Genomic DNA, 20,864 nt, shown 5'->3' on the forward strand with positions numbered 1-20,864 from the left:
CAATACAATGCTCTGTTAAACCTCAAAGCTATAGGGCCCACCAAAACACACTACGCTGAATTCAGAGGTACAGTGGGTCACACTTTTATCAGCAGTAGGCATGGGAAGAGGGTCCTGCCAAAATCTGAATTGCTGCTGGCAGCTCCTGCTGCTCACAAGTTTCATCAGAACTCCTTCAGTAGCTCTTCTTGTCTGGAAGGTTGCTCTTCACTGCTGTTTGCTCAGTATTCTGACCACTACCCATTACCAGCCTACTTTCTTCTTGTGTGGCTGATCAGCAGTGGTTAACAGGATCCTGCTGACTCCTAGCAAGCTTCTCATCACCTCAGGATTTTTGATGTAGAAAGCCTTCTATATCTGGTTGCAAGTCAGAATTTTGGTGCAATGAAGAAGGGAAGCAATGGGGCTCATTAAAATACATCTCCATCAAGCCTAACAAGTCAAGCTATGAGGAAGCCATTTCCCCAGGCTCATTTTGCAAATCACCTATTCCACCAGTACCTCTGAAGTCAACCTGTTCCTGAATCTGACAAAACCCAAGGTTAAAAATACACAATAAAAGATCTCCAGCTCGTCAGACACGACAGAACATGAGAGAAACAAGTTCTTCAGTAATAGGTGTATGAATGAGGAAAATATTAATTTTATCTCATGTTCTGCAGACATTCATACAGTATATATGCCTATTTTGTACTTGCTATATTTATCAAACACACACAAATCAAGTTTAAAACTGACTGTAACATTTGCTTAACCTATGAAAGGTGACAAGTATCAACTGATCCAGAAGAAATTACATAAAATTTCCCCTGTAGATTTAATGGTGTCAATCTGATTGCAAAGGGATAACAACTCGACAGTTAAATATCACTAGACAAGGTATACATCCTCCTCTTCACACTGACCTCTTTGAGCCAGCAGTGGCCTTCTCCAGACTTGAAGGGCCAGCTCAGGAAGCTAAGGGCACAGAAAATTGAAGAAACACAAAGAACTCTGCAACAAGTTCACTCCACAGCAGTTCTGGCCCAGGGCTAACTTTCTGGAAGTAGCTCTCTGACAATCCATATCAAAAATGTTGTGAAATGGAATGCAAAGTACACAACTTCTGCTATTACAGAAGTACCAGGAACACCAATTCAGTAGCAGTTTCACAGTGCTGCGTATTTTGGGAAGAGCTGAGAGACCCTTTTCTGGGAAAATACATAGGTTTTACAGTTCTTTTTCATTTTAAATCAATTTACTTAGCAATTTGCCTTTCCTACGTGATGATGTGCTCCATCAGCTCCAACCAGTTCTTTGCCTTTTCTGGACCAATCTTACAAATTAGATGCCTCGTTCTACTTCCAACCCCACAGTAATACAAATCTGATCACTCACTCGGAGCTGGTACATCCTCCTAATCGCTGTCTTTTCAGACAACACAGTTTTAGAGGACAAAACGTCCTGCTAGGTTTTGTGCTGGAACTGCACAAGTATTATGAAACCCTCAAAGAACTTATGTAAAAATAATTAAAGACCTCTTTAATAGTATGAGAGTTACACTGCTATCAAATTTGACCAAACCGACAGTTTCCTAGTTAAAAATCAATCCTTTAATTGAAGCAGCTTCAGAGATACCAGAGCAACTGCTGTAGTATTTGAAATACATAAGATAAACAAATTCTGTAATTACAGGAAAATTAGCTAAAGCTTGGTATATCACAACAAACAGCAGTAATTGGGCCTCAGTTCAACAAAAACAGATCTCAATCAGTTTATGAAGATTATGTTCATCATGAGATGTCATCTCCAAATTGTTTTCTCCGCAGGTATTTCTGAAATAAACAATTACTTCCTAAGGTATCTGTGTTTTTAAACATTTTAAAACACAATGCATTCAACTGATTTTGAACCTCTTAAGGGAAATGTGAGACAGCACACATACTTACTCAGTGCTTGCTTTCTGCCAGGAGTCACTAATATTTCACAGTATTGTACTATCTACTCGCAGACTAACTAAAGGTTAGAGAATTCTCTAGCAACAGCAACCAATGAGATTTGCCACATCTACCTCTTACTTCCTACCCATGTAAATCTTTCCAGGGTACAAACAGGTAGAAATATACCTGTATTCTCCCAAGAGTATACTGGCCTGAAAGGGCAATAAAGCTGCAGGAGTCAGAGATTAGAGACTCTGCATGAGTATTGGATCATATATTAAAACCAGTTCCCCACAGGAAGCTACTTGACGCCTGTGTTTTCACTTTACCTATTGAGATTCAGTGAGACAGCTGAGGGTACTAGGACAGCAGGTCCACAGTACCTGGAACCAACCTCAATCAGCTGTTAGAGCCCTATTCTCTCCCATCTCTTCTTTTGCCACCATCAGTTCCTGTGCCAGGAAAACAAAAGGCAGAAAGCTGATCAATCTGTACAAGTGCACACCTGAGAGACACTGGGTTCTTGTAAAGTAAAGCTTGGAGTAACATGCTTTCTGGGATTGCTACAAGCCTTATTTGCTCCATGTAGCATTTCAGGGGAGCGTAGGGTGTCAGCAAAAGCACCAGTGAGTGCAGAGAACTAAGCTGGTAGCAGCACGGCTGCTCATTCACCAACACTGCACAGCTTTGGTACCTCCACTGCAATTCACCTCTGCTCACAAAAGAAATCTGTGGCAGGATGACAGAAAAATGTGAATAAATTCATGCATCCTCAAGAACTAGATTAATGCTGGTACCAAAGCAGCAATAGGAAATACACTGAAGCTACCAAGCTGACAGTGGAGATCTGGGCTAAGCCCAGTTTCTTCCTCTATCTCATCTGGGGTCAGGATGCTGAAAGTACAGAATAAAAATGGATCCTTCAAAGTCCCAGGACCCAAAGATGATACAGACTAAAAGGTGATTAAAATGCCCTCCAAAATCCTGTAACTGGGGAAAAGACACCAGTGACCAGGACCTCTTAATTTTAAAATTAAATACAGTACAAGCAGGTGAAAGATGACCAAGAGGGCTTTATGTCCTTTTGATAAACAACCTTCATCAAATTTCAGTACATTAATCTTACAGCCTAAGTGACAGTAGTTCAAGGACCTGTGTTTTTTTGACAGATGAAGGGTATGAGAAGTACAAAAAAGGAATTTTTAATCTCAGTCATTAAAGTGTTTTTACACATAGTCATTTAGGTTATAATACTCTAAATCCTCACTAGCTGTTCTGGTTTTTTTAAATGAGTGCACATGGAGCTCTGCTTTTGATCCAGTATGTGTTTTGCTAATTACATGACCACACAGTCTCATTGCATCACACACAAAAATAACAGTAAGTCATGCAGATAGCCTACAAATTACATCTCCATTCATCAAGATTTTTTCCCCAGTTTTAGCTAGGGATGCTGATGAATTTGGACAATACAAAATGGGCTGAATTGTTTATCTCTCACCTTAAACATCAGAACACTGATCCAGCATATGCATGCCTGCTATTGTAATGAAGAGGAACACTTCCAGTCCAAGAAGCTGGAGTAAAAAAGTCTACGAAGGATGTTACTAGGTAAAAAGTGAAGTTGAAGAACCACAAAGAGAAAAATCAAAGTTCAAATTAGGTTTTCTAGAAGCTGCATTACCTTAGGTGTCAACATAACCAAACAAACACAGCAGATACAAGGGCTATTACAAATTAAGTGGCCACAACTGTTAAATCTTGTCCTGTAAGACAACAATACTCCTCAGCTGTACAGGAGTAATCAGAGCCATACATTTAGAAGAAACTCACTGAGACTTAAGACTTCATGCCTATGATCAGCACAGGAAACCTTTCTCTTCACATATAGGACAATTTAAAACGCCCTTTCATGTCTCTGTAGAACATAAAATTGAGAAGGTTTTGAGGAGAAACTGTTCTGGCAGTTGTTCATCCAGATGAAGCCACTAGTGTCTTGGCTCCTTATCGCTGAGCTCTGTAGGTTCAGGTTAGGTCTGTCTGCTGCTAATCACATGTCAGTACCTATAAAAATAGAAGAGCCTCACTAATAAAAGCAAGAACACAAACTCAGAGTAACACTTTGTTTCTGGCATTTCGTTTTGCTATTATCCCTTCTGGACGTTAAATACTCTTTGGGAAGTATTAACACCCCATAATTACAACTTTACCACCTTTAACAGAGGAAGCCAATATAAAGGTAATAAACTTCCACCCAAATCTGAAACTAGGAAAAGTAGAGTGAACTGGTGCAGGTCAAGGATTCAAAAGCTTTGAATTCTGCTCAACAGATATATTTCTTTGCTCCTCTTTGTATCATTCAAATGTACAATGAGAAGGTACATGGGGTACTGAGGCCTGCCTTAATATAACCCAAAAATACTTACTCATCTTTTGTTTCCCTTAAAGTTGCATTAACGAAAAGCAAAGACAATTATATGGCCTAGCAAACCCAGTAATAAAATATGAGTTAACTACAAATTAAAGGAGTAAGTATTTTGGTCTGCCAGAAGAGTCTGTACCCAGAGGGGATCAATAACAACTCATCAGTATTTATTAGAAGCCAAAGGAAGATTACTTAAGAAAATATTCAAGCCTGATGAGTTCAAAGGCAGGGACTGTCTCCAGGCAGAAGGTGACTCAAACATCACTGTTTTAAAATTGAAACTGAGAGCATTCAGCTTTAAATATTTTAAACTTTCCAAAGGATATAATCTAGATATCAGACCATGATTTATTACTCTATCATCCTAGGCATTTATTTTCTCATTGGTAGAATCTGACAAAAAGCACAGATGCAGATCAATGCCAATGACAGCACAGGTACCTCCTGGTTTCCAAAGCTGTGTACAGAAAACTGGAGGCATGAGCTCTATGTAGAACTCCTTATCCCAGCACAGGGACCAAAACAAGTGTATTTAACTGCTGACAGTTGGAAACTACATATAACATTTTATTTAGAAAAGAAACATTCTGTGGAGAACTGATAACTTTCACTAAACACCAGCAAACTGTCCCATCAGCAGGTCAGTCTGTGCACCAGTGTCTCAAGAGAAGCACAGTGGGTAATGGCAACTCTACAGCACTGCTCTGCTCCATTGTTCTCCACAATAAACTCGACTTATTTTACTTCTACAGACTTAAGTTAGACAAAGTTTACTCAGAAGAGTACTTCTAACATGAACTTTAAAATTAGTACCATGATCAGAAGATAGTCAACAAGGAGGTGTAGTAGAAAGTTTCAGATATTTCACACAAGTTGTTCTGAGAGACACTGACAATATTTATGTTTTGCAGTCCTTTAAATTAATCTAAATTTCATCTTAGCATATCTTCATGGGTGTACAACTTTTAAATACTTGTGCTGCATCTATTTGCAGGCTCAAAAAAAAAAAAAAAAAAAAAGATGCTTCTTAGATTTTTAACTTCCTTCAAATACATACATGAAAGCTTCAGTTCCATTAACACTCTTGGAGCCATTTGCCAAACAGTCTTAGGCTCAGCCTCAAAAGGAGTCAGTCAACACACTGGAAGATAACCCCAGAAGATGAGCTTCTCTGTAACAGCAAATACTCTATTCCAAAATAATTACTCCCCTTCAGGAATACACAAGAGTTAACCTGCCTTAGCTGGTCTGATAGAACTAAGTGCAGTAAAGCTCAGGCAGTCAATTCCCTTCTTCCCCCTCACAGAAGCAGATACTTAATGCCCCCAGTCTTGGGCATGCTATAACATAAGCAAGTATAGATGACAGATCAGTCCATGCTAGGCATGAACATACCTAACCTTTCCCTGTTTAGAGCTCTGATGGATTCAGGCCAGCGACTGAGAAAGCAGCCACAAAGCCAGTAACCAATACGGAGAGAAGAGACAAGGACAAAATGAATGAGGATCAGCAGGAAGAGTGTCACTGGATAAGAAGGGGAAAAAGAAACCCCACCACGCCTCCTCCTTACCCTCAAAAGCAACTGCTAAGCAGAAGGACAGGCAATTTTTAGTTACTTTCTAACGTTTACTAATGTTAGATGGAAGTGTTGAAGTTATCATATTCTTTACATGTAATATTTTCTTTGAGAAGGATTCACTGACATCAAGTTAAACAAAAATTAAGATTTATTTGCATCTTGAATGTCATCTTAAAGACACTCCTGCTGCTAAGCCTGACCTGCATAAAATTGTCTCCACCCAAACAATAGCAGCAGAGGTGTGAATTCTACTAAGATTCAAAGCGTGCTTTCAAAGGGCTAAAATTGCAGCCCTACTCATTACGGAAGTGAATTTAGGTGATAAAATTCAGAGGACAGAAAACACACTTGGGTGAAGTCAAAGTAATCTCACATATATTTAGGTTTTCACTCTAGTGAATCCTAATCTGATTTCAATCCTAGTATGATTTGTGAACAACTCCCTCCCCCTTCCTTTGGTATTACAGAAACTTAAACGCAAGATCTGGGATTATCTCTGTTTTAAACTGGGACTACAATTGAAGATGTCCCCAGTAATGACACACAGAAGACCTTCGGAATAGCTCCAGGGAATATGCTTCTAATCACCTAGCATCTTTCGAATTTGGGGGAGTCAATTAGTACCCCATTAAGTAAGTACCACACTCCTTCCCGATTTAGATGGAGACGCCCAGCAGACGATTACTTTTGCGCCTACAGTATTTTATTAAAAATAAAAAAAATAAAAAAAAAAAGAAAAAGGTTGATTTAAGGCAGTGCAGGAAGCAAAATTACCCAGCACAGCAGACTGTAGATAGGCAGATCGGAGTGTGGGAGCGGTCCCTACCAGCAGCACAAACCCCCGTGGACAGCCCCTGCCTCGGAGAAAGGGCCACTACCGCCCAGCGGGACTGGCACAAAAGGCAGCCGGCACCATTGTCCACTCCGTCCGATCCCCGACCCCGACGAGCCCGAGGGAGGGGGCACGGGGAGGCGGCAGGACGGAGAGGCAGCTGGGGTGGGAGAAAGGAGCGGGGTGGGAGGAGGGGGAACGGGGGAGGCGGTGCATCCTGCCGGCCCTACCCCGGCACAGCGGCGGGCGCGGGGCCCACCGGGCCCTCCCGCACCCCAGCACGACGGAGAGGCGGCGGAGGGGCCCGCACGCCGCGGCCGCGCTCGACCCGGCCGCGCCAACCCTTCCCCCCGCCGCCGCCGCTGTCCCCTCTGCCCCCCCCCGCCGGCCGCGCCCGCATGACGGAGGAGAAAAAAAAAAAAAAAGCCCCCCCCAAAAAAGCCCAAAAAACCCCCGCGGGCGTTTTCCCCGCCGCCGCTGCCGCCGCCAGCCCGCCCGCCCTGGGCGACCGCTCCCCGCCTCCTTCCCGCCGCCCGCCGGTGGCGCCGCGAGCGCGGCCAGGCCCCAGCCCCTCCTCTGGCGCTCGCCGGAGGCGGAGGCCCGGCCCGGCTGGGGCCCCGCACCTACCTCCACGTCGCGGCCCTTGTTCTTGAAGCTCTTGATGCGGTGGTTCTCCAGGCCGGCGGCGGCAGCGGCGGCGGCGGCGTTCTCAGCCATGGCGGCGGCGGTTCCCGGTGGCGGCGGCTCCCGGCTCCTGCGAGGCAGCTCCGGAGGCAGCTCCCGGCGGCTCGCGCGAGGGGAGGAGAGGGGGGCGGGGGGAATCGGGACGCGCCGTGACGAGCGCGGAGGGGGAGGAAGAGGAGGAGGAGGAAGAGGAGAGGGGTGAGGGGGGGGCGGGGGAGCGAGCGAGGGGGACAGGACGGGCGCGCGCCGTTGCTGAGTGACTGGGAGAGCGGCCGCGAGCGCACGTGACGCCACAGGCGGGCTCCACCAATCGCAGCACCACCCCGCCCCGCCCCGCCCAACAAGCGGAAGGCGCCCGGCGGGGGCTGGAGGCCGGGGACTGCGCTTCCCGCCCTGCACCGCGGGCCCCCGCCGCGCTGCATTCTGGGGCATGTAGTCCCGGCGGGAGGAGGCCTCGCACGTGGAGCGGGCGGGAACGCCGCCGGCCTCACGGTCCCGGCCGCGCCCACGCGGGACCCTCTCAAGGCTCCCAGCTCGGTGCTGATCGCTGTGGGGCTCCAAGGGCGGCGGGGAAGGCTTGGCTGGGGTGCGTGTTCGCCCTTCCGTGGGCTCGTCCCGCTGAGGGTGCCTGAGGCCCCGCCTGTCCCGTCGGGGTCAGCCCTGGCAGGGGGGCTGCGGTGGGCTAAGGGACACCCCGGCCTCTGGGAAGCTCCCTGAGCCCCGACGCCCATCTCCCATGTGGTTTTGTCCCCCTCGATGGGACAGGCGGTGACCTGACTGTCGCGGCTCACCTGCAGAGTCAGCCTCGGGCAGCCGGGGGTGCCTCGGGGCCCCGCTCCGCACCTCCCGCTGCTCCCGGGGTCTGCGCTGACACCGCTGCCTGGCGCTGGGAAACGCTGCGCGACGGGTGTCCGGCAGATCCAGATGTTTTGGGAAGCCCAGAGCCTCTTGCAGCTGCCCTGTCCTGCAAGCAGGCCCTACCTGGAAAGAAAACCCAGCGCAACCCCCCGTGGGCAGCGCTTGGGGGACTCACCCGTGGTACCACGCGTGGTCGTGGCAGCTGTGTGCATCCAGGGCGGGTTGTACCTCCTGAAATGCAGAGCACAAATTGTCTCTGCCGGTCCAACAAATTGTTCCCAAACTGCTGAAATTATGGCACGCATATCCAAACACCCAAGTTGTTAGAGCAGCTGTGGCGGTAACTGTACACACGGTATAAAAAAAAAAAATGGAAAAAAGGTCCTCCAGGTCCTGTAGTAGTCTGGGTATAGCAACTTGGTTCATATACAGAGCCTCAAAGTCACATTTAATCTTTCCAGGCTAGAGAAGAGAAGTTGAGGGGGGTGATGTAATTCTAGGCAATGGTAAGCAGTGGTGTAACACCTTTCATAAAGCAGAGTATTATTCCTTTGGAAAAAAGTATCCAAGAAAACCAAAACCTCAAAATAATGAAAACGTGTAACATTCACATCTAGCTCATCCTATGCCACATCAAGTTCTACAACAGACCCTTATAGCTACATAGACCTTATATGGGTCTCCGAGGGCGGCGGGGAAGGCTTGGCTGGGGTGCATGTTCGCCCTTCCATGGGCTCGTCCCGCTGAGGGTGCCTGGGGCCCCGCCTGTCCCATCGGGGTCCCCTCGGAGACCTTATAGCTTTTCACAGACCTCTTTATCTGAGAGTCACTCCCTGTAATTTACAGCTTAGCTTGCTAATTGCCTTCCCCCAGCCTCTCTTTATATCATACAAATGACACTAACTTGTAGCTCACAGTTCTGGCAAAACAAAGCTTGCAGCCTGGTGGAGATGAATAAAAATCTGGAAGACTAATGCTCTACTACACTGTTGCTCAGCTGCGTGCCAGATGTTCTGGGATCAATGTAGCATTTCCATCTCACTTCTATCCAAGTAGTTTTGTTTCCCAATGAACATTGTTCTGTGCCTTTTCCCAACAGCTTTGTCAGGCTGTGCTGCACCATTAGTGCTAGCAGTGGAAGAGCAGAAGGAGCCAGGAGCAGGCAAAGCTCAGTTGGCATGACCAAGGTGTCTGGCATTTTTAAGATCACTGATGATGTCTTCTAGACTCTGGCACTTGCTCTTTTGACACAGAATTGGACCCAGCTGTCTTCAAGAAAGCTGCTAAAGCAGATTCAGTAGCTGAGAAGTTGGATTTACCCACCAGGGAAGGTGGCTGTAGCTGCCAGCAGTGGCTTTCTCAGGACTAGTAGGACAGCAAAGTGATGCTGATCTGATCCCTGCCAGGCAGGGGTGTTGCTGGAGGAGCTGCTCACCATAACCATGAACAGAAGAGCTGTGTTTAGCTTCATCCACTGTAATCAGTGAGGTAAAAGGAAAACTCTCAAGTAAAAAATTGTCTCCAGACTGGGACAACTCAATTTACCAATCTATAAATCTATACTCATTCCACTAGATAAAATACATAGATACAATGGTGGCAATGTCTTTTATTTCCCATTTCTTCCTCTCCATAATACAAATCTTTTGGAGTTTCTATAGCACATTTCATTAGTCACAGACACTCAGGAATTGAATGCCTCTTTAGATATGCCTATATGGCAGTTTGATCATTTTACTGCTCAGATAAAGCTTCTCAGTGGAGCTCTTCACTAGATAAACTTGGATGTGCTTAGAGAGAAAACATTTTGATGCTATTAAGAAAATACTACTTTTTGGCACTGTAATTAACAGACACTACTAATATGTAAAGAGTGTGTACTTTCCTGCTTCAAAAACTGAACAAACCAAGGGGATCAGGGTGGCCATTCTTCCTCAACAGATGAGTTTGATAACAACATGTTCTTATCACCAAGCCCTGCAAGATCTATGTCAGGGGCTGAGTAAGTGCCCTAACAGGATTTAATGTCCCTGAGCAGCCTCCTCACACTCCATGCCAGCCCCCTGCCCCAGTGGTGCCAGTCTCCAGCTCCACTGCTCTCCTGGCCCAGATGTTCAGGGTAATGTCCTGGCTGGGCTGAAATGGGGCTCCTGGGTAACGGAAAGGGGTAAAGGGGAGGAAAAAGGAGCTGGTTAGGGCCAGTGAGATCTGTGGGTGGCTTCAGTGCCCCAACAACATAAACTTCAAAATTTAAAGAGCTACGGGGAGGAAAGATACTTGGTAATATGAAGATGTGGGACAGTAACAACTCTTTGGGGGTCCTGTGACTGAACAGAGTTGAGCTGTGCTTGTTTCTGAGATGCCCTGTTGGCTTCAGCAAAACAAAATTAACTCAGCGGGTGACAGTGACGTATTTTGGGAAGTGCACATGATCAGCTCAGGAACCCACCTGCATCCCCAGAGCCAGAAGCCACTCACCCTGTGGTAGCTGATCACTTGTTCTTTAGTAGTCAGTGATTTTTTCTGTACCCACCAGCTGCCAGACAGCTGCCAGAAAACCAGTATGTGAACGATATGTAATGAATCTGGGTCATGCTCATGCTGGCAGTCCCTCCAAGAAGGGCTGAGGAGATTTAGGTGCTGTACTTTAAGATGTTACCTGTCATCGGTCCCACCCTGTCTGTGGATGTTAGAAGGCGAGGCAGGAGAGGCAAATAAAACGTGTCAGCTCCTCAGCCTCTCTCTTCACAGCCATGAGCAGCTGAAGCCAAGACCTGTAGGGTGGAGGAGGTGAGAGAGGTGAGGAGGTGTGGGGCAGTCATCTGGTGGTATCGTCTTCAACCTCTGCTGCTGACATGGCTACAAACCACCTGAAAAGAACAGCCTGTAAAATCATGCAACTTGTAATCAGAGAAAGGTACAAGGATTGCTGTTAAATTAACCTAAACCACTCATGGTTCCTGTGAATTGCTTTCCCATCTCAAAATGGGATGCCTAAGCATCTGTGGCTTGGGTTGAACAACAGCTGTATCCATGCACTACCATGGATACAGCTGTATACCATGTACTACTACATCTCACTCTGCATGGCAGAATGAGAGAGAACTACAAAATTTGCCACTGTTAGCATGCTCTCTGCCTCCCAGCAGACATTAACTTTCATGCCTTGCTTTCTCATGTCTGTCAGAGGCAGTGTTGTAGCGGGAGGAGCCATTCTTGCTCCTGAAGCTCGACGAGCTGCTGGTCTCTTCCAGGACTCCAGCCACCACACAGCGCTTCCAGGGTAGAAGTGTAGTGGGAAGAGCCTTTCTTGCTCCAGAGGCTTGACGAGCTGCTGATCTCTCCATGCCTCACACCAGAGTGAGCTGAGGTGCCTTCTGTGGGTGTGTGTCCCACCTTTATTGGCCCCCTGGTCTTGCTCATGCCCAATAGGGGCCTGTCCTAATCAGGCACAGGTGGACTCACACCCACTCACTGGCAATTCGAGGCACCTGGTTGACAATGTCTCTCTACATTTCCCCCCTTTTTTTTTTTTTCTTAAAGCTTTCCCCTTTTGCCCTAGCTTACAGACATTTTAACAAACATACAGGATTTTTGCACAGGATTTTTAAACATACACATTTTTTTTTCTACTGACACACAGGATTTTTTTACACAGAACACACTTATACAGGATTTACACATTTTTTTTTTCTACTGACACACAGGATTTTTTACACAAAAATACACAGGATTTTTAAACATACACATTTTTTTTCTACTGACACAGCTTCAGGCCCCACAGGACACTCAGCTAAGAGCATCGAGGGGGGCCCCGAGTACAGGATTTTTATACATACATACAGAATTTTTTACAAAAATACACTTATAACTTACGGGATTTTAACCCTAGCTTAGGCAACCGAATGTCAGCTCAGGCACTTTTTCACAAAGTCTCTACCTTTTGTTCTTCTCCCTCCTGTTTCTGCTCTTCTCTTGGTTTCCCTCTGCTCAGGGGCTTCCAAAGAGAGAATCCTTCTCTTGGCTTTCCTTTGCTCAGGGGTTTCCAAAGAGATTTCTGGTTCCTCATGGGTTTCTGGTTCCTCCGTGGGATTCCATACTTTTACTTTTATTTACTTCTACTTTTTTATTTTTTTCTTTTTTCCTCCGTGGGATTCCATACCATGAGATTCCATCCTCCTGGCTTCCCTCCGCTCAGGGGTTTCCAAAGAGAGAATCCTTATCTTGGCTTCCCTCTGTTCAGGGGTTTCCAAACCAAAGAGCTTGCTGGTCATACCTTTCAGGGAAAGTGTTAGCCCAGGCATTTTTTCAAATCGGGGATAATGTTCCTGTTGCCAGCTCCTCACACTGCCGCTTCTTTATTGCCCGCATTCTCCACCAAATGTAGCAGGAGGAGCCATTCTTGCTCCTGAAGCTCGATGAGCTGCTGGTCTCTTCCAGGACTCCAGCCACCACACAGCGCTTCCAGGGTAGGAGTGTAGTGGGAAGAGCCTTTCTTGCTCCAGAGGCTCGACGAGCTGCTGGCCTCTCCATGCCTCGCACCAGAGTGAGCTGAGGTTTTTTCTATGGGTGTGTGTTCCACCTTTATTGGCCCCCTGGCCTTGCTCATGCCCAATAGGGGCCTGTCCTAATCAGGCACAGGTGGACTCACACCCACTCACTGGCAATTCGAGGCACCTGGTTGACAATGTCTCTCTACACAGTGTGACTGGCACAGGCTCAGACAGATGCACAGCCAGCATCCCTGCACAGGTCACCCGCAGCTGTCCCCACCACGTAGCTCTTCAGCCTGTGTATAGCTCTCCAGCAACCGGCTGAGCAGTGTTTCTTTGGTTGTTTCTTTGGGATGAGTAACTCATAAAATAATCAAAGGCAAAGTCCCCTACAAACAATGCCTTTAACACTTTTTTTACCTCAAGATACGTGTTGTTTCAGTGAGACTATTAATGCATGTCTGCATTTTTCTCCGTTGTTGAAGTAAAAGTTTGTCTTCATAGGAAAAATTTACATTCTTACCATTAACTAAGGATTAGCAATGAATGTGATGTAAATCCCTATAAAGACTCTAACAATGGCTGCTATCAAATACTGTGGATGCTAAGAAGTAACACACACTCCAGAAGAGGTCCACCAAAGAGAAGCCCAGGGCAAGTTTCTGTGTACAAAGATCCATACCCCCAGCTGAAGAAGCCCCTAATCTGAAAATGATTGAAAGCTGGGAAAGTGCTTGGGGGAAGCATCTTCTTCTTCTGTTCTTCTGCTTTTCTTAAGCTGTTTTCTTCAGTGTTTACTGGTGACTGTTAGAGATGCAATACTGAAAAAGGCAGGCTTTTGGTCTGACCCACAATAGTCTTTATATTTACAGAAGAAAGTTCATGAATCATAGAATGTCAGGTTGGAAGGGAACCCAAGGACCACCTGAGTGATATTCAAATATTATTGTTTATATGATATGTCCCAGCACCCTTCTGGGTGATGGTAGCTGGAATCAGTCGAAATCCCAATCACCAGACAAGACCATAGTGGTGATGCAGGTCCCAGATCACAGCAGGGTCCAGAACAGTGAGTTCTATGATTAGGTACAAAGATGGCTGCAGTGTAGCTCAGGCAGAGACCAAGGGCAAAATCACAAACAGTTCTTGAGATAAGGGAAGTGAATCCCCACCAAGGCTTCTCACAGCTTGTTCTCAAACAGCTCTTTGGTTCAAGGCCAGGCAGATTCACTGTCAAAGCTGGACCTGGGCCCAGACAGCCCAAGACCCAGGAGAAGGGGGATGTGCTCAGGGCCAGGACACCCACCTGGAGCTGAAGATACACCTTTTTCCTGATGTCTGAGCTCCAGGCCCTGCACATCTTTCCCAAATTTAAGGCAGATGGTGATCAGAAGCAAGAATGCTATCCTGCCCAGAGCTTCAAACCAAGCAAACCTTGCAGATGCTATTTGCAGAGCAATGGGTCCACCAGCCCCCCAGGCTTTGGCCTTGGGAGAAAGGTGCTCAGAATGCTGGGTTTTGCTGGGCTGTGCAACAAGCAGCAAAACCTGATGGGCTCGCTGATTTTTCTGGTTAAAACAGTTCCAGGCAGTCTGCTTCATGACCCAGAGCCTTGGGCACAGGCAGCCTGGAGATGCACTGGTTCAAGCCCAGCCCCAGAGCCAAAAAGGGTCAGGAAACCCATGGCACTGACTGTACTGTGCCTGAAGGAGACATCAAAGAGATGCAGTTTAGAGGAAAGGTCCCTGAGGACCTGGGAGTGACTGTCTGCATCATGGCTCTCTTAATTTATATTTCAGAGTGGATTATTTAATTGATATAATTGGGAGTTTTCTTTCTCTTCATTGTGGATGCACAGAATAGAGTAGTAGAGACAGAGAGAAGGAAACATGTTTGGGAGGGAAATAACTGCAGGAGGAGTCTGCAAGCAGGTGAATAATCTGGGAAACTGCTGTGGTAATAAAGATCTCTTTCAAACATGTTATAGGATATGGGTTACCACATTCCTTACCCTCTGGAGCAGGAGAGGCTTAATTCTATGTCATGACAAAGAGAAGGGGGAGAGTCAGTGCTCCTGGGTGACATCCTTAGTGGTGCAAGCCCATGTGTTACAACCCTGGAGGCACGGTGTAGGTAGCCTTGTGCTGTCATGTGTGGCTTCCCATGTGTCCTGTCTGGCCAGGGAATCAGGCCCATTGGACATGGCAGTGCCAGACTGTGCCATTGCTGCTGGGGGGACCCTGTTTTGGCACATCCTCTAGACAAAAGTGTTTCTCATAGACCTTGTGCAAGCGGTGGAGACTGCAGCAAGGCAGAGAGTGTCAGAGCAGGTGAGGGAAAGCCTGTCTTAGGGGCTTTGGGACTCAGAGTCAGCCACCCAAATCCCTCTCTACTCCATCCCACAAGAGTCATGGGCCCTGCTGAAGGCTGCTGCTCTGCATCTATGAGAAGATGGCCACAGGGTTCATGGGGACAATTTTCACCAGACACAGTCAGTGCATCTTTCAGCCTGTAGGCTCTAGCATGAGGAGGACCCCCTCAAGGTCTCACCTTGAAAGCTGTGGTTGAGCTTGGGGCAATCCTCTGTGGTCAGACCTCATCAGCATCACTTGCAGCTGGGTGATGGTACTACACATCTCCATGTGGTCACCTGTGGTCACCTGCACGAGATGGTCAGTGCTGCAGAGCTGGGTGTGCTGCCCAGGCTTGGTGTTGGTTAGGTTCAGGTGTTGGTGGACAGGCAGCTGTGCTGTCACAGCCCTCTCCTGCTGCCTGGCCAGGACCCATGGCCTGTCCTCCATAGGGGTACTGAAGCTGCTGCAAACCAGGCTGTGTACCCATCTCAGCACTGTGGTTTAAGTATGAAAGACAGCAGAGACCTGGTTGGCTCTGGCTGGTCTCCCAAAGACAAATCACCAGGATAACCCCAGTTTAGTGAACACTTAAAATGACTCTGGAATGTTGGTAATCTGCTGGGTAAGGGTTTAGCTCACAAACTCTCTGGTACTGACAGGCCCAAGTGGTGAGTTTTGATGCACATAGGACAGCTCTGGTGTCCTCCAGTTTGATGGCACTGGAATCAACCTAACTGCATGTTTGGACATCCGTGGTTGGAGTGATCTTCAGGACCTCCAAATCATAATGTGAAGGCATATTGCCAGCTTCCTAAACACATGGAGCTTCCTAAACACTGCTGTTTTGAACAGGTACTGAGTGATATATATTGACTGACATATGTTAATGCTCATGGGTGGATGGGGGAAAGGTGGCTTGAGTATTTAGCTAGCAGAGGTGTGAATAGCCAGCACATTAGATCTGTATTGGGTTTGCATGGCAAGCTTGTGGGTATGGCTTCTGTGAAAGGCTGCTAGAAGCTTCCCCCATGTCCAACAGAGCTAATGCCAAGTGAGTCCCAGACAGACCTGCCCATCAGTTACACAGGTAGCACCTCTGTGACAACATTTAAGAAGGAGAAAAAATACCGGGCAGCAGCAGCCAGAAGAGAGGAGTAAGAATATGGGAGAGCAGCAACTCTGCAGACATCAAGGTTAGCGAAGAAGGAGGGGGAAGAGGTGCTCCAGGTACCAGAGCAGAAATTCTCCTGCATCCCATGGGGAAGACCATGGCAAGGCAGGCTGTCCCCCTGTAGCCCATGTAGGTCCATGGTGGAGCAGGTATCTACCTGCAGCCCATAGAGGACCCCACACTGGAGGTGGATGTGCCTGAAGGAAGCTGTGACCCCCTGGAGAGCCAGTGCTGGAGCAGGTTTGCTGACAGGACCTGTCACTCCCTTGTTCCTGAAAGGCTGTGCCCTGTGGAAGGAACCCTGCTGGGGCAGTTTGTGAAGAAATTCAGCCCATGGGAAAAAACTCATGTTTGGGAAGTTCATGGAGACTGTCACCCATGGGAGGGAGCCCATGGTAGGCCAGAGGAAGAGTGTGAGGAGCCGTCCCCCTGAGGAGGAAAGACAGGCAGAAACATGGGATGAACTGACCACAACACCCATTCCCCTGCACTGCTCAGGGGGGAGCTGTTAGAGAAATCAGGGGTGAAGTTGAGCCCAGCAAGAAGGGAGGGATGGGGAGAAGGTGTTTTAGGGTTTGGTTTTATTTCTCATTACCCTACACCAATTTGGTTTGCAATAAATTACTTTCCCTGAGTCGAGTCTGTTTTGCCCATGACCATAACTGAGTGAGTGATTTCCCTGCCCATATTATCTTGACCCAGGAGCCTGTGTTTATATTTTTCTCCCTCATGTCCAGCTGAGGAGGGGAGTGACAGAGCAGCCTGATGGGCACCTGGCATCCAGCCAGGATAAACCCACCACACCATCACAAGGCATGATGATCTCTTTTAGCTTTTGCCACACTTTAGCTGCTAAAGTTTAGCAATACACTTTTTCTCCTTCTCACACTCGTTGAGCGCTGCAGGACTTACACCTGCACTGCAGAGAGCAGTAATTTTTTTAGAAGAAGTGTCTCAAAGTCATATTGCAGTGACACTGAAGTATCTCAGGGGCTCACATTGTTTTCAGAAGCCTTCACCTGGACTTCGTCTGATTTCACTGACTCAGATTTAAGTAATTTTTGCATAAGCAAAACCAAGGTAATGCAAATAATTAAAACAGAAAAGGTAAAAATTTACTGAGGTGGATCTGAAGGGCTTCTGCTTCCCCTTGTTCCCCTGGACCCCAGCATCACAACGTGCATTTCCATGCTGCCTGTGTGTTGTGGAACCAACATCTCCCAGCACACACCCAGAGCAGGCTGTGTCCATCCCTGCTTAATGTAACTCTGACCACAGCATCCTGAAGAAGGCAGCTCTTCTTTTGTGTTCTCATATCCCAGTATTAACCTGCCCTGACATCGTTTCATTTGCTGGAGCTGATCCCACAGCCTGAGATCACTTCTCTGCAGAGGTTAGGCAGAAGCAGAGGCAGGTTCCAATAACTTCTGTTCTGCAAACAGGTGTTAGTTTCTGCTCTGGTATAAGATTTTATATGTGTATGTATGTATTTATTTATCTCCCTCTCTCTGCTTGTCTTGCTGCAGAGATAATAAAGTCATGGCTGTGGTGCTACATGAATCTTAAACCAGAGACACTTCCCTGTCTGTGCCTTGATGGAAGAAAACTCTAGCATAGTTACACTTCTGCTATCAACACAGACCCACTGCAGCTGACTACTGCCACTATCTCTTGCTCATTTGAGGAGATATTCTGCATAGTTCTGCCTGCAAATAATTATTGATTTGGTACCATGCTGTTACAAACAACATATAACATTCTTCCTATTTCAGTAACTTCAGCTTGGAAGAAGTCACCAAAGCACCAAGAGTTCCCAGGCTTACACACTGAGGCTGGATTCACATGATTATTGGCAGAAATGGCAATTTTATTTTAAAGCCTTCGGTGATCTGATCTCAGAATCTATTTGGATCTTTGGTCCCCATGGCAATAGCTTCTCAAATCCTGAAAATAACAACGTGTGCATCTATTTTGACTGAACAAACCCGACACCGCACATGCGTGAGGAGAAGCACAGGGGTGTGTGCCTGCAGGGAGGGGGTTTCATTTCCATCAGGAGTGCAAGCAGCTATTTTCCAAGTGCACAAAGAGATCTGCTCTACTTGGTCAGATGTGTCAAACAAGGATGTGCTATTTTTACATTGTCACTTTTTAAAACAGGCCTGGGTATATCCTTTTGAGTGGCTTCCTAATGATACCTGATGTGGTTCACATGCATCAGTGAAATCCCACTGAAATGGTGCCACAGGAGAGGAGAGGCTGGAAAATGGATCGTAACCTCCTTATGCATATTCACATGGTTCTCTCTTTGTATTGGAGTTGTTATTCAAAGTGGGAAGCCTTGTGAGCTGTTTTGGTCAAGAACAGCAACTTGTTTTCATCTTTGATGCTGCCTTAAGTGTTTGAAGATTACATATGATGAAGGAAGAATCAATGGCACGGGCAGTTTCTTTACTTACAGATCTCTGCCTTCCTGGTGAACCTTGATTTAGTTCTGTGAAGGTGCTCAAGCAGGGTTGTGCCTGGATGAACCTCTTCCCATAGGCTATCAGGTATCACATGGACTTCATCTCCTGGTTGCTCAGCTCTGCATCACTCCTGGAGCCTGCACCCTGTGTGGTCCCCATGCAAGAGTGTCAGGGGGTGGTGGGCACTGGGTCCTGAAGGAAGATGGGCAGCAGGAAGATAGGCATCATTTGCTATCAGTGTTTTGTTGCTGGCTGATGTTCATCTGCCTGCAGCGTCCTGCAGGTTGTTGTGTGGGGGGTGTTGAGACAGCTGGACCCGCACAAAGATTTATTCATGGGGTCTGTAGCTGGTGGTGTGCATTAACTCCAGAAGTAAGAGCTGTTTTTTTGGGAAAGATAAAAAAAATACAAGGAGAGAAACAGAAAAGAAAGGAAAACCCATCCCTGTGGCCAGCTGAGAGGAGAAGGAACAGGAGATCTCCAGGGGAATGTCCAGCCCTGGGCATCATCTCTGGTGAAATGGGTGAACACCCTGAAGCAAATTTGCTGTGGTAACTATATACATTTTCCTTATTTATTTGATCCCCTCAAGCTCCCTGTTGGTTTTTCCCACTTACAAAGCTGTAAGCTCTGCTGGGAGCACACACTGATGGGGCACGCTGGTTGTTGTTGGAGCTTCATGTGTGCATTCTGTCAGGTCCCCAAATGTAAACTGTGAGCAAGAGTCCAGGAGCAGGAAGAGGGGTGGGCAAGGAAGAGGATCCTCACACTAGTGGCCATCACTTCATATGGGAGACCATTGTAATAGGGCTTGCAGGATCAGATCCATGAGAATGAGGCAAAGCCAAATGGGGATGATGAGGAAAAATGACCACTCAGGGGCTTGAGATAACCCAGCAGCCTGGGAGAGAGACAGAAGAGTGAGGAGGCTGCAGAGCTGCAGACAGGTTGTATGTCCAACAGGCTGAGACACTTTATGTTCTGCACAGCAAAGCCAGGGCATGGCTGAGAAGAACATGCAGAGTCAGGAGCTGGGAAATGCTCCCAGTTGGAGCTGTACAGCTCTAAATTTCTAAATTGTCTTTTTTTTTTTATTATTATCACAACCAGCAGAGCTGGTGATGACAAACGCTCCCTGCAATGGCATCTCACCAGCTGCAAACTGAAATGCAAGTATCTTCAGGTCCTCACTTGGCTCAAGGACACCCTGGTGTGTCCCCATGGGATTCAGCTGAGACAACTGAGGTTCCTTGGCTCACTGGCCAGGACAGGGCAATGCCAGGCTCTGTGATGGACTTGCAGGGGCTCTGTTGGTGGGGTCAGGATCTGTCACCACATGCAGATATGGGGCATCTGGCTGCAGCCTGGAGGCACTGCTGCATCTGTCTGCTGTTCCTGTCCCCAGCATCTGCTGACAGATGCTGTCATCCCAAGGCAGGGACATCCAACCCACTGGTGAAACAGACTCATCAGGACCTGCTGTTTTCCAGCATCAGACATTGAGCTCAGCCAGTCCTGAGATTGGCTTTGTCATCCTGGTGAGTCTGGGATGGATTTTTCAGCTTTTATTCATTGGTGCAAGGAAAAGGAAAAAGATAAGGGCTGGGTGAGGCAAGGAAAACTCAAGGGAAGGAAAACATCAGGGAGAGGAAAAAAAAGAATAGGAGGGAGAGGAGGGAAGGGAATGGGAGAGAAGGAAGGAAGGGAGGAAGGGAGGAAGGAAGGAAGGGAGGAAGGGAGGAAGGAAGGAAGGAAGGAAGGAAGGAAGGAAGGAAGGAAGGAAGGAAGGAAGGAAGGAAGGAAGGAAGGAAGGAAGGAAGGAAGGAAGGAAGAAGGAAGGAAGGAAGGAAGGAAGGAAGGAAGGAAGGAAGGAAGGAAGGAAGGAAGGAAGGAAGGAAGGAAGGAAGGAAGGAAGGAAGGAAGGAAGGAAGGAAGGAAGGAAGGAAGGAAGGAAGGAAGGAAGGAAGGAAGGAAGGAAGGAAGGAAGGAAGGAAGGAAGGAAGGAAGGAAGGGAAGGAAGGAAGGAAGGAAGGAAGGAAGGAAGGAAGGAAGGAAGGAAGGAAGGAAGAAGGAAGGAAGGA

General features: G+C 47.2%; 1 protein-coding gene across 1 annotated transcript in view; it reads right to left on the minus strand.

The window, feature by feature from the left end:
- Nucleotides 1–7,696, minus strand: part of KPNA3 (karyopherin subunit alpha 3) — a 52,447-nt gene extending 44,751 nt beyond the window's left edge. Inside the window, exon 1 of the mRNA XM_030445234.1 lies at nucleotides 7,383–7,696. Coding sequence (XP_030301094.1) covers nucleotides 7,383–7,472 — 90 coding nt within the window. The 5' untranslated portion in view covers nucleotides 7,473–7,696. The remainder of the gene's footprint in view (nucleotides 1–7,382) is intronic.
- Nucleotides 7,697–20,864: the final 13,168 nt, after the last annotated feature.

This window comes from Calypte anna, chromosome 1 (assembly GCF_003957555.1).
Source record: "Calypte anna isolate BGI_N300 chromosome 1, bCalAnn1_v1.p, whole genome shotgun sequence".
NCBI classification, from domain to species: domain Eukaryota; kingdom Metazoa; phylum Chordata; class Aves; order Apodiformes; family Trochilidae; genus Calypte; species Calypte anna.